The following is a 13,368-nucleotide window of genomic DNA, read 5'->3' as shown; positions in this document are numbered from 1 at the left end:
ATTTCAGACTCTGTATCTTTTTATGCTGCTTTTCTATGTCTAAAACGTTTTCTCCTTAGTCTTTGCCTGGCAACTCCACTGAGCCTTTAGAACTCAGCTTAAGCAAACTCTCTTCTAGAGAGTTTCCTTGAATTCCACTCTGATTTAGATATGGTGTCTCTGGGTCCCTATGGTATTATATGCCTACATCTAGCATAATATTTAACTAGATAAAATTTTCTTTTCTGTTTCCCTAAATAAACTACAACCAATTTGGGGGCAGGAATCATATGTCAGTTGATTTTATATTTGTAGCATCCATTGGTGCCAGCATACATTAGGGTGCTCAATCAATGTTTCCTTAACAAGTGAGTCATTCAACATTGGTCTTTGTTAGATTATTTATGAAGCCTTTCCTCATTCTTAGGTTGAGATGCTCCTTTTTCTCCTCTAATGCACTTTGTATATCCTTCTAATACAGCTCTTGTAAAACTGCATTTTAACAGTCTCTCTCCATCAGTTGGATTGTGAATTATGTGAGCAGAGTAACTATGTCTTTCTGACCAGTAGATTCAGTTGCTAATATAGAAGGAAGTAACTAGCTGGGCATGCATTATCGGTTTGTGTACTGAACCAAAACTCTACACTCTGAGGAAGCTCACTATGGTCTATAGCTACACACTTCCTTAAGCTCCATCTAAGGGCCCAGGGCATAGGTGAATTTTCACATCTCATGGAAAGCATGACAGCTCAAAGCCCAAAGTTAAGATCCATTTGATTTTTATTCTCTTCTCATTTTTCTGTGCTTTCCAAAGTTTAAAAAAGTATATGTGTATTGCTTTTTTATCATTAACAGTTATTAGCAAGCTTTACAAAACACACTAAAATATGTGCCTGCTTAAAAAAAAAGGCAGAGTACTTTTCAAGGCTACTTCATGTAATTAAATTTTAGTAATGCTAACTAACACTGGATGGAGAGAATGATGGGAAGGGGAAAAAAAGGAGAAATACCCACCATTATACTTAACACTGTTGGCCAGAATAAGGTTGACATCATCTAGAAAGCTCTCCCGACTCTGGTACTTGTGCTTGGAGATATTCTGTGATTAAAAGAACCCAGGGACTTAGATATATGTACAAATTTACTGGCTTCCAAAAAGACATTTTATCTCAAATCATTCACCTTACGTATAGTCTCTAAATCCATTGGACTGATAATCACTTTGTAATAATCTGGAACAAACTTCTTATTAACTGGGTGATGAAATGGCCAAGACTAGAAAACAGAAAGCACGAAAAATTAAATGGAAACCATTCTTTATACAAGAGATTCTCAACCATCATTGGGTCACAAATATTCTAAAGGTTCCAACAAATGCTATGAACCCCTTTTCCCAGAGAGACACACAAAATTTTGTATACAATTTAAGGGGTTCATGGATTCCTTTAAGGAAGAATCCCTGCTCTATACTCACAATTAAAACTTCTTATTCCCCAGTCCTATCCAGAAGTTTTATAGCATGAACACATATATAACATATGCCTACAACACAAAAAGAAACTCAGTTCAGAATTCCTAAGGAAGAATCATTACCAAAAAATGATACAGTCAACATAGTAGTCCTGCCATAAAGTTTGTAAAAGACAAAAAAAAAATCAAACAAAAGATAACAAATACTGGATAATTAATAAACTGCCATCTGTTAAGAAGCACCTCTCAATCAAAAGCCTCCCATTAGCTGGCATCCTAATTTCTCTCCTGGGCTATTCAGGAGCTTTCATATACTGAATGTCAACAATAGGAAAAAAGATTCTATATCCACAGATTCCTGGCCTCTGATTTTATTTTATTTATTTATTTTTAAAGATTTTATTTATTTATTCATGAGAGACATAGAGAGAGAGAGAGGCAGAGACACAGGCAGAGGGAGAAGCAGGCTCCATGCAGGGAGCTCGATGTGGGACTCGATCCCAGGTCTCCAGGATCATGCCCTGGGCTGAAGGCGGCGCTAAACCGCTGAGCCTCCGGGACTGCCCATGGCCTCTGATTTTAATGATAAAACACTCATACAGCAAAAAGGTCAGTTTTTAAAATTATATGACAGTTTGCATTTATAAACACTACCGTTCAGACTCCCCAACATACATACCCATATATACTCTACTGTCCTTTCCCTTCCCCTATATTATCTACACACTAGTTATTTATTTATTTTTAAGATTTTATTTATTTATTCATTAGAGACACACACAGAGAGGGGGGGGCAGAGACACAGGCAGAGGGAGAAGCAGGCTCCATGCAGAGAGCCCGATGTGGGACTCAATCCCGGGACTCGATGATCACACTCTGGGCCGAAGGCAGGCACTAAACCACTGAGCCACCCAGGGACTCCCCTCTCCACAATATTTAGCACAGAGACTACTTACATCTGGAACTGCCATCATTTTCTGGGTGACAATGTTGTCCAGAATGAAAGAAAATGCTACTTGGTCATCATCATCCAGCAAGGGATTGATAGCTTTCTCTAAACGAGCCAATTTATCTTCTTTCTGATATGAAACAAAGCAAGGAAGAAACGAGGTTTCCCTGATGTGTAATCACCGCAGAAACTTATTGATAATTTACGGTTCAGTTACCTACTGCCCTTTCCCAAAAAAGCCTAACTTTGAATTCTCAACTTCAGTTCCAGGCAGAGTCCAAATAAGAGAAATGATATTCTAGTGAAAGGATCAAAAGGGATGTACCAACCGCTACTTTAGGTATTCTATCCTCTATTATTGTAGGTCACAAAGATACACATCCCTGGGAACTGATAACTTAGCTCCCACAACAAAAATATCTTCACCCAATTAGGTTTTAATATTATGCTGTTTTTTTTAACGATTTTATTTATTTATTCATGAGAGACAGGCAGAGGGAGAAGCAGGTTCCATGCAGGGAGCCTGACGTGGAACTCAATCCCAGGTCTCCAGGATCAGGCCCTGGGCTGAAGGCGGCGCTAAACTGCTGAGCCACCCGGGCTGCCCTATTATGCTGTTTTTGCTGTAAACTGTTGCTGAAAACACTGAACATACTGTTGGTTAGTGACTTTTACATATGGGAATTGAACCCAAAAAGTTCTTTTCAGACTATACTAGGAATAAGTTTATGTTGTAATTGTTCCACATCTTCACCAACACTTAGTACTAGCAGTTATTTTTTAGTCTTTTCAGATTTTAGCCTTTCTGGTGGGCATACAGTAGCATCTAAACATGGTTTAAATTTGCATTTCCCCAATGACTGATCAAGTTAATGAATCTTTCCATGTTTATGAGCCATTTGATTATCTTCTTTTATGAAATGTCTACTTTAATATTCACATCATCATACTCCCACTTTTTATAAGCTTGGAAGGTGCTTTTTTTTGTAAGAAAATGGATACAGGGGCACTGGGTGGCTCAGTTGGTTAAGCATCTGACTCTTGATTTTGGCTAAGGTCATGATCTCAGGGTTGCGAGAGCGAGGCCTGTGTCAGGCTCCATGCTGGGTGTGGAGCCTGCTTAAGATTCTTTCTCTCCCTCTGCCCCTCTCCCCACTCCCTAAGAAGAAAAAAGAAAATCTTTTAAAAATTTAAGTTTCTCTCTGCCAAAACAGTCTCACAGTCTCTTAACTCTAGCTGACTTCTCAGGAATTCACTTTTCTCAGCCCTTTTTAACATTTTGTGGGTTCTAGATTTCACTCCTAGCTACACTATTTAATAACCATGATGCCCAGGGCAGGTAATTTTTTTCTATGGATCTCAGTTTCTCCATCTACAAACGAAGGAATTGGATTATATAATTTCTCTAACATACTAAAGATCTGCTATTTCTACATTTCTCTACTTTTCCTTCTGTTACCATTCCCTCCTTCCTCAATCCTGCTACTAGCCATCCTCAAGTTCCACGCCTTTTTCTCATTTTATTTATTTATTTACTTATTTTTTAGAAAGTTATTTATTTCTTTATTTATGATAGACATAGACAGAGAGAGAGAGAGGCAGAGACAGTCTATTATTGTAGGTCACAAAGATACACATCCCTGGGAACTGATAACTTAGCTCCCACAACAAAAATATCTTCACCCAATTAGGTTTTAATATTATGCTGTTTTTTTTAACGATTTTATTTATTTATTCATGACAGGCAGAGGGAGAAGCAGGTTCCATGCAGGGAGCCTGACGTGGAACTCAATCCCAGGTCTCCAGGATCAGGCCCTGGGCTGAAGGCGGCGCTAAACTGCTGAGCCACCCGGGCTGCCCTATTATGCTGTTTTTGCTGTAAACTGTTGCTGAAAACACTGAACATACTGTTGGTTAGTGACTTTTACATATGGGAATTGAACCCAAAAAGTTCTTTTCAGACTATACTAGGAATAAGTTTATGTTGTAATTGTTCCACATCTTCACCAACACTTAGTACTAGCAGTTTATTTTTTAGTCTTTTCAGATTTTAGCCCTTTCTGGTGGGCATACAGTAGCATCTAAACATGGTTTAAATTTGCATTTCCCCAATGACTGATCAAGTTAATGAATCTTTCCATGTTTATGAGCCATTTGATTATCTTCTTTTATGAAATGTCTACTTTAATATTCACATCATCATACTCCCACTTTTTATAAGCTTGGAAGGTGCTTTTTTTTGTAAGAAAATGGATACAGGGGCACTGGGTGGCTCAGTTGGTTAAGCATCTGACTCTTGATTTTGGCTAAGGTCATGATCTCAGGGTTGCGAGAGCGAGGCCTGTGTCAGGCTCCATGCTGGGTGTGGAGCCTGCTTAAGATTCTTTCTCTCCCTCTGCCCCTCTCCCCACTCCCTAAGAAGAAAATCTTTTAAAAATTTAAGTTTCTCTCTGCCAAAACAGTCTCACAGTCTCTTAACTCTAGCTGACTTCTCAGGAATTCACTTTTCTCAGCCCTTTTTAACATTTTGTGGGTTCTAGATTTCACTCCTAGCTACACTATTTAATAACCATGATGCCCAGGGCAGGTAATTTTTTTCTATGGATCTCAGTTTCTCCATCTACAAACGAAGGAATTGGATTATATAATTTCTCTAACATACTAAAGATCTGCTATTTCTACATTTCTCTACTTTTCCTTCTGTTACCATTCCCTCCTTCCTCAATCCTGCTACTAGCCATCCTCAAGTTCCACGCCTTTTTCTCATTTTATTTATTTATTTACTTATTTTTTAGAAAGTTATTTATTTCTTTATTTATGATAGACATAGACAGAGAGAGAGAGAGGCAGAGACAGAGGAGGGAGAAGCAGGCTCCATGCCAGGAGCCTGACGTGGGACTCGATCCCGGGACTCCAGGATTGTGCCCTGGGCCAAAGGCAGGTGCTAAACCGCTGAGCCACCCAGGGATCCCCTATTTATTTTTAAATATTTATTTATTTAAGTAATCTCTACACCCACCATGGGATTCAAATTTATGACCCCCATATTCTGAATGAACCAGCCAATAACCACTGGCTTTCTCTCATTTTAAATATCTTACCTCAAAAAAAAAAATCTTACCTCTTTGAGTTTTTCATCACAGAGATCCAGCATAGATTGAGAGATCTGGGTCAATGAGTGCTTCGGACCTAAATTTATAGAGGAACAGTAAGTGAGGCCATTAAAAATGGGAGACGAGGGATCCCTGGGTGGCGCAGCGGTTTGGCGCCTGCCTTTGGCCCAGGGCGCGATCCTGGAGACCCGGGATCGAATCCCACATCGGGCTCCCGGTGCATGGAGCCTGCTTCTCCATCTGCCTGTGTCTCTGCCTCTCTCTCTCTCTCTCTCTCTCTCTGTGACTATCATAAAAAAATAAAAAAATTAAAAAAAAAATGGGAGACGAGAGCTGCCAATACCTCTCTAGACTTTTAACACATTTACTTAAATGCCTAGGATGTGCCAGGCACCATCCCAGCTGCTAGGTTAGAGAGATATATTAGTTTTATCTCCATTTTTCAGTGCTAACACATGACAGATACACAGTATTGATAAACTAATTTTAACTCTTTCTTATTTTTATATATATGCAACAGTACTACTATTGATACTGCTGCTTTTAATACCTTGAAAGTAATACTATCGACAGGGAATGATAATTTAAGAATGGCTGAAGACATGAATGAATGATTTATAATCTTTCCATACTTAACATATAAAATTCATGATCACAATCTTTGTTTATACAACTCATGGTTTAGAATGTCCTTCCAACATGAGGCTAATCCAAAGCCTTTGTAATAAAAGATTCTCCATCTCATCTCAGACTACTTAATTTCCTCAAAATACAACAAGAGCTTCAGAAAATACTCGAACTATTTCCTACAGTCCCCACTTATGGCTGCCTTGATTTATGCTCATTATAGAGATAATTAAAACATTTTCATCTAGGTGCAGTAATTCTGACTATTTCCTTTCAGTATCCTTTGGTTGACTATCTTTCTCTATTTGTTTATGTAAGTGTTCCCGAGACTCTAAGCCTCAACTCTATTCTCAACTAATTAATTAATCTAGCATTTGTTTATTCATTCAATGAATGATTAAGGATAGTCTGTGATGTATTCAAAGATGAAAATAAAGGGAAAATAAGACACAGTTCCGACCTTAGCTCTTGGGTCAAAGAAAATGACACGAAAATAAATCACTGCCAAAATAGTCTGAGTGCCTGAAATATTTATGGATGCACTGATAAGCTGGATAGTCTGGAAATACAGACTAAACAATAAGCAAGAATTGGCCACAGGAGGGTAATTGTTGATTAGGTGAATAGGTGTGCTGAGGTTTATTCTACTTCTGTATATACCTAACAATTTCCATAATTTTTTAAAAAGACTGAGTATAGTGCAAATAGAGAAATACACTGGTTTCTAAGAAATATGGGAGGGTTGCATATGAAACATGTTGTAAGCTGTTTTACAACAATTAAATCTGCATACTGGGAAGTGGGAAAGGCTTGCTGTGGCTGACATTTGAGTAGTGTCATTAGTGAAGAGTAGAGATCCACCACGTAGACCATCATGTAGACAAGACAGTGGAAAGACATTCCAGAGGGAAGAAAAAGTATACAGAGATACAAAGATAAGCAAAACAACAGAAATATGCGGCAGCACATTTCGCAAGAACCATAAGTAGTTTAATACAACTGCAACACAGTATGTGTAGAGGATAAATAGGAAATGGAACTTGGAAAGGCAGGAGGGGCCACATTAGAAAGATCTCGTCAATAATACAAAGCCACTAAAGATTCCATGCTGAAAAAATTTTCAAATCTGTGTTTTAGAAGAAATTACCCTATCAACAGTGTGAAGAATTATGGCAAGCAGCAAAGGGAAAATCTGGAAGCTGCTGCAAGGGGTCAAATAAGAAATGACAAGGGCTTCAACCAAGATAGTAGCAACAAAGACCAAAAGGAAGGGGATGTGTTCCAGCAAACTGTATGTAGAGAGTACAATTCATGGGACTTAGTAATCTATGAATATGCAGAAGAGAGGGTAGAAGCAACAATGACCACCATGTCTAGGATGTATAACTAGATAGATGGTAATATCATCAGTCTAAATAAGGCAACCAGATAGAGTTGCCAGAAGGGCACTTGGAGCCACTGGTAGCATTGCTACTACTTCTATTATCAGCAACGGGTATGAGGAAGAAGGGGATTGAGCTAGAGAAAATTGTCAGGCTGTAAAAAGGTCATAACTTAGATTTTTGATTTTGTACTAACAATCTCCACCTAAATGACCTACAGGTACCTCAGCTCTGTACTTTCTAAGTCGACTCTTAACATCTTCTCATTCCTCTTCCATTAAGTATTTATCCTTGTAACTTGAATGACAGTTGGGCCTAACAAATGTGTTCTTCCCTTGTGTGTCGAGCACTCTGCTAGGCCCTGAGAATACAAAGATGAATAATACATAGTCTCTCTGGGAGGTCACAAAGTGATTGGAGATTCGGATACAATAATTCAGATTCAGTAATTATATAGAACACAGTTAAGAGTCATAAAAGTTGGGACGCCTGGGTGGCTCAACGGTTGAGCATCTGCCTTTAGCTCAGGGCATGATCTCCGGCCAGGGATCGAGTCCCACATCGGGCTCCCTGCAGGGAGCCTGTTTCTCCCTCTACCTCTCTGCCTCTCTGTGTCTCTCATGAATAAATAAATAAATAAATAAATAAATAAATTAATAATAAATAAATAAAATCTTTTTTAGAAAAGTCATAAAAGTTGATTTAATTGTGCTGGGGAGGACAGAAGATCCAAACAAAATGGGTATTTTGGGCAGTATGAATAAGTCTTCATGAAGAAATGATATGAGTTGGTCTGGAAATAAGAATGGAAATTCACCGTTGAAAGGAAACAAAGGGCATTCCAGACAGGGCAAAGACCATGCAAGAGGCATGAAGAAATGTCATAGGAGAGTTAGTGAAATATAATGCTGAATGTGGTAGAAGTCTCTAGTACGTATGGGTGCCAGGCATTGGACAGGAGACTAGATAAATGGGTTAGGCATGCTTGTGAAAGAAAGGTCTCAGAATCTAGGTACTGCTATTGTCTCATGTTTACAGATGACAAAACTGAGGAGGCTGTGAGAGGCTGTCTAAGGTAACTTATCTAAGAATTTGTCTAGGGTATCTTAGTAAGTGGCAGGGCCATGACTCATTATCTGTATTCTTAATCCCCACACTCATACATGAATCTGTGCTCAAGGATACAACTGGAGATCAGAAACCTTTATCCCTTATATGCAGAAGCTATACTGTTTCCCCCCTTTTAAGACACAGAAAGCAGGTTTCTTATTCCTTCTCTTTGCAGATCTTGAGCAAAGTGAACATGTAAGAGCCCCTATAACAAATCTATAGATCAAATCAAAGATTCACACACAGCAAATATAGTCATAGGCACACATTCTGCACAGGTTCCATCCATACTGTCTCCTCCTTCAATTTAATCAGTCCCACTTCTTCCTTCCACTAATCTTCATGCAACTGTTTCATTTCGACAGAAAGACTTCAAATTCTCCAGAGAATACATTAAAAACTGGGACTAACCACAATAGCCAAACTGTGGAAGAAGCCTTGGTGTCCATCGAAAGATGGAATGGATAAAGAAGATGTGGTTTATGTATACAATGGAATATTACTCAGCCATTAAAAATGACAAATACCCACCATTTGCTTCGACATGGATGGAACTGGAGGGTATTATGCTGAGTGAAATAAGTCAATCGGAGAAGGACAAACATTATATGGTCTCATTCATTTGGGGAATATAAATAATAGTGAAAGGGAATAGAGGGGAAGGGAGAAGAAATGTGTGGGAAATATCAGAAAGGGAGACAGAACATGGAAGACTCCTAACTCTGGGAAACGAACTAGGGGTGGTGGAAGGGAAGGAGGGCGGGGAGTGGGGGTGACTGGGTGGCGGGCACTGAAGGGGGCACTTGACGGGATGAGCACTGGGTGTTATTCCGTATGTTGGCAAATTGAACACCAATAAAAAATAAATTTATTATTTAAAAAAGTGGGACTAAAAAGAAGCAATATTATTATTTTTTAAGATTTTATTTATTTATTTGAGAGAGAGAGAGTGCGCATGAGCAAGCACATGAGCAGAGGGAGAAGCAAAAGGAGTAGGAAAAGCAGACACTCTGCTGAGCAGGGAGCCCAATGAGGGGCTCGATCCTGAGACTCCATGACCTGAACTGAAGGCAGACGCTTAACTAATTAAGCCACCCAGGCATCCCAAGAAGCAACATGAAAGGACAAAAATGTGCACTGATTTTCATAACCCCAAAATGCATATACACTGTAGATCCTTTCAGTCAGTCCAATGTAGTCTGAATTTAGGACTAGTTAGAGACAAATAAGGATCTGAAAGGTGATCTTTGCAGTCAAGGGACAGGTGATTCTTACCATTATAGGTTGCACTATTTTTCACAATGAGCTCCAAATGTTCTCTGAACTCTTCCCGAGATGGGTAAAGGCGTTTGCGCACATTTTCACGGAGTGTTTGTAAGTCCATTGGTCGAGTGATGATTTTGTAGTAGTCCTTTACAACCTTTGCATTGACTGGAGTGTGGAAAGGGTAGGTCTGTGCAAATAAGAGACAGCATTATCCATGAGCAAAGAACACCTGGCAGAGCCAGTTCCTGAAGACTCTCACATCTTACCTGTCTACCTGGCCATCAAGTCTCAAAGGAATCTTTCTAGATGAAGCAGGTAGATCTGTTTCCTCTACTAAACTATTTTTTAAAAAATAAAACAAACCAAAAAACTACATCCCAAAGATTAGGAATTCCATATACCTACGAGTATACTCTACTGCCCTCTATCTGAAATCACAGATAGAACAAAGGGCTTTGCCATTCCTACTGTAGAGATGAATGTGATGAACTCACATTTGGAAGATCTCTCATGTCATTGATGATAGACTCCAAGATGGAGGACAATGTCACCATTGGGTCTGTCCGGCGCCGGTGAATGGATTTATGAGGTCTCTAAGGAGAAACGGGAAATCAGAGTGCTTCTTTAGATAAGAAAAACAAACAATCCTTTCTAGCTATAGCTTAGAAATCTTGTAATGAACGGTACACATTATTTTCAGGGCAAGGCCAAAGGAAGAATCTAAGGCTGTGCTAGAGCCATGGGTTAGAGGGCTGAAGGAATCAATGAGAACCCCACCTGGTTAGAAAGAAGCAATGGAGATACTCACATTTAAGTAGTCACAGTGAACAGTGGTTCCAACTCGCCGTTTCTTCTTGGGAGGAAGTTGTTGTTTAGGGAACTTGAGAACCAGAGATTTTCTTCGAACCTCATCTGCACTGTAATCAATGACACTTTCATAGCATATAGTCCCTAAATCTAGTCCCCAGAAAAAAAAAACAACTACAATGAAGAAGTCCAAAGTACCTGAGCATGAGCCTGAGGAGGAAAAAGCCAAACCAAAGGCCAGATATCCAATTTTTTTCTTTTTAAAGGTTTTATTTATTCATTCATGAGAGGGGGGCAGAGACATAGGCAGAGGGAGAAGCAGGCTTCATGCAGGAAGCCCAATGTAGGACTAGGTGTCCCTAGATATCCAAATTCTAAGGCTCAGATCAGGCAAGGCCTCATAGGATCTCCAAATTAATAAAGAACCAGGCAAGACACAACCTCACCTCAGTTTCCTATTTAGAAGATAAGGGAGCTAGGCTAAAGGAATTTTAAGAATTCTTCCAGCTCCAACATTCTATCTCAAAGTTCAAGGGCTAGGAAGCTAAACTTATACTGGAAACAAGGAAGAAATTAAAAACTGGTATGCAAAAAAAAAAAAAAACTAGCTTGAGTTTCCCTCAATCATTAAAAGCCCATTCACCTTTTTCCTTTCCATTGTATGGGATCAAGACACTACAATTTCCTTTCATAGTGTGCTTCAAAACATGACTACTATAGATACTGATAAATTAAATCAAGAATGGAAAAAAAAAACCCAGGGTGTCTGGGTGGCTCAGAGGTTGAGTATCTATCTGCCTTCATCTCAGGTCCTGATACTGAGGTCCTAGGATTGAGTCCCGCATGAGGCTCCCCACAGGGAACCTGCTTCTCTCTCTGCCTGTGTCTCTGTCTCTTTCTCTCATGAATAAACAAACAAATCTTTAAAAAAGACTTTAAAAAAAATTTCTAAAAACCCACACTTAATAGAAGCAGAAACAATTTGTATGGTGGTAACTAGACTTATGATGGTGACCACTTTGTAGTGTATATAAATACTGATCTACAACACTGTACATACTTCTGAAAATTACATAATGGTACCCACCAATTTTGTCTCAATCAGAGACAAATGAATATAACTATATGTCAAATTGACTAAAAGTTATACACACACAAAAAGTTATACTCAGAAGAGTTCAAATATATTTTGAATACCCTGGCTGTACAACTTCAATGGTATATAGTTTAAGGACAATAAGCTACAAAAAACACCTTGAATCTACTTTATAAATTTGTTGTTAGTGATACTGGTATTACAATTCCCAAAATACTTTGTATATGACAGATATACAGACAGAGCAAATGAATAAACATTGATGGTGGAAACCAGGAATAGGATACAGATATAAATGGGGGAAGAGGAGGAAAAATCTGTAGATATGATCTGAATTGGAGATTTTGATATGTGATCTATAATTTATGTGTATTTCCTAGCCTATCCACTAAAAGCCTAGCAGCAATGACATCTCAGTGACAATGAGCATACCTAACACCTAGATCTTGGTTCTAAATACCATTTTGTGATAAAAGGAACCAGGGCTCCTTGAAGAATGGCTGATTCTAAGTCTTGAACAAGGACATTTCAAGGACAGCCTAAAATATCTTGTGTCAGAAAGCAAAGAAGTTCTCAAAGATTTACAGGATTGTTTCAAAAGGACACAGGATCTGGCTTTAAGAGGTCAAAAGTGAAACAATATGGTTATCACAATTGAAAACAGTGTTAATAAATTATATTAAGTTTACAAAAGGAAGAATTTCAGAATCCATAGAAATACTCAAACAGAAAGGAAAGGAAAGCTCTTCTTTATAAAATGCCAGTTAATATAGAAAGAATGCTATAATTAGAAAAACCACTATTTTACAACCCTTGATGTAACAATTGAGTTAGGCAACAATCATCAATGGATGCTACAACTACTGAAAGATTGTTAGGGTACAGGATATTCGCCCACATGCATAGGTACCTTTACAAAGGTAAAAACATACCTTTATTATAGGGGGTTCTGGGGATCACCACTTAAACAAGATGATCAAAATAGTAAGAAAACCTGACATTATGTGATTCTTGATGTGGTATAGTTAAGTACATAACATCACCTCTTTAGTAAACTTGCCAAAGACATTTAATCTAAACATAATCAATGAGAAAACAACCAGACAAATCCAGAATACAGGATATTTTAGGAGACAACTGGCCTGGACTCTTCAAAAAAGTCAATGCCACGAAAACCAGAATAGGCAGAGACAACAGTTCTAGATTAAGAGACATTCAAAATGGGATGCCTGGGTGGCTCAGTGGTTGAGCATCTGCCTTTGGCTCAGGGCATGATCCCAGAGTCCCAGGATCGAGTCCCCCATCCAGCTCCCCACAAGGAGCCTATTTCTCCCCCTGCCTATGCTTCTCTGTGTGTCTCATGAATAAATAAAATACAATCTTTAAAAAAGAGAGACACACACACTCAAAATATTTAATGTTTGAACTGGGATTGGATCCTGAATTGGCGGTAGGGCAGGCCATAAAGGACATTGTGATAACCATCTTTTAGGATGGTTGGTTACTGGAACTCTCTGAGATTAGGGACTTTACATATAGGATGAGTGCCTTGAAGTAAAATAGGAAGA

The 13,368-nt window shown here is 38.7% G+C and overlaps 1 protein-coding gene across 7 annotated transcripts in view; it reads right to left on the bottom strand.

Annotated features, from left to right (window-relative positions):
* Window positions 1-13,368, bottom strand: part of TAF1 (TATA-box binding protein associated factor 1) — a 72,080-nt gene that overhangs the window by 31,102 nt on the left and 27,610 nt on the right. For all 7 annotated transcript variants that reach the window (XM_041740900.1, XM_041740901.1, XM_041740903.1 and 4 more), the window contains exons 26-32: window positions 10,706-10,814; window positions 10,392-10,490; window positions 9,907-10,084; window positions 5,521-5,588; window positions 2,407-2,529; window positions 1,163-1,255; window positions 995-1,079 (exon numbers count right to left, since the gene is read on the bottom strand). In XM_041740900.1, coding sequence (XP_041596834.1) covers window positions 995-1,079; window positions 1,163-1,255; window positions 2,407-2,529; window positions 5,521-5,588; window positions 9,907-10,084; window positions 10,392-10,490; window positions 10,706-10,814 — 755 coding nt within the window. The remainder of the gene's footprint in view (window positions 1-994; window positions 1,080-1,162; window positions 1,256-2,406; window positions 2,530-5,520; window positions 5,589-9,906; window positions 10,085-10,391; window positions 10,491-10,705; window positions 10,815-13,368) is intronic.

This window comes from Vulpes lagopus, chromosome X (genome assembly GCF_018345385.1).
Source record: "Vulpes lagopus strain Blue_001 chromosome X, ASM1834538v1, whole genome shotgun sequence".
NCBI classification, from domain to species: Eukaryota; Metazoa; Chordata; class Mammalia; order Carnivora; family Canidae; genus Vulpes; species Vulpes lagopus.
Note: the sequence above shows the minus strand (reverse complement) of the source record. Positions and strands in the feature narration are given on the sequence as shown.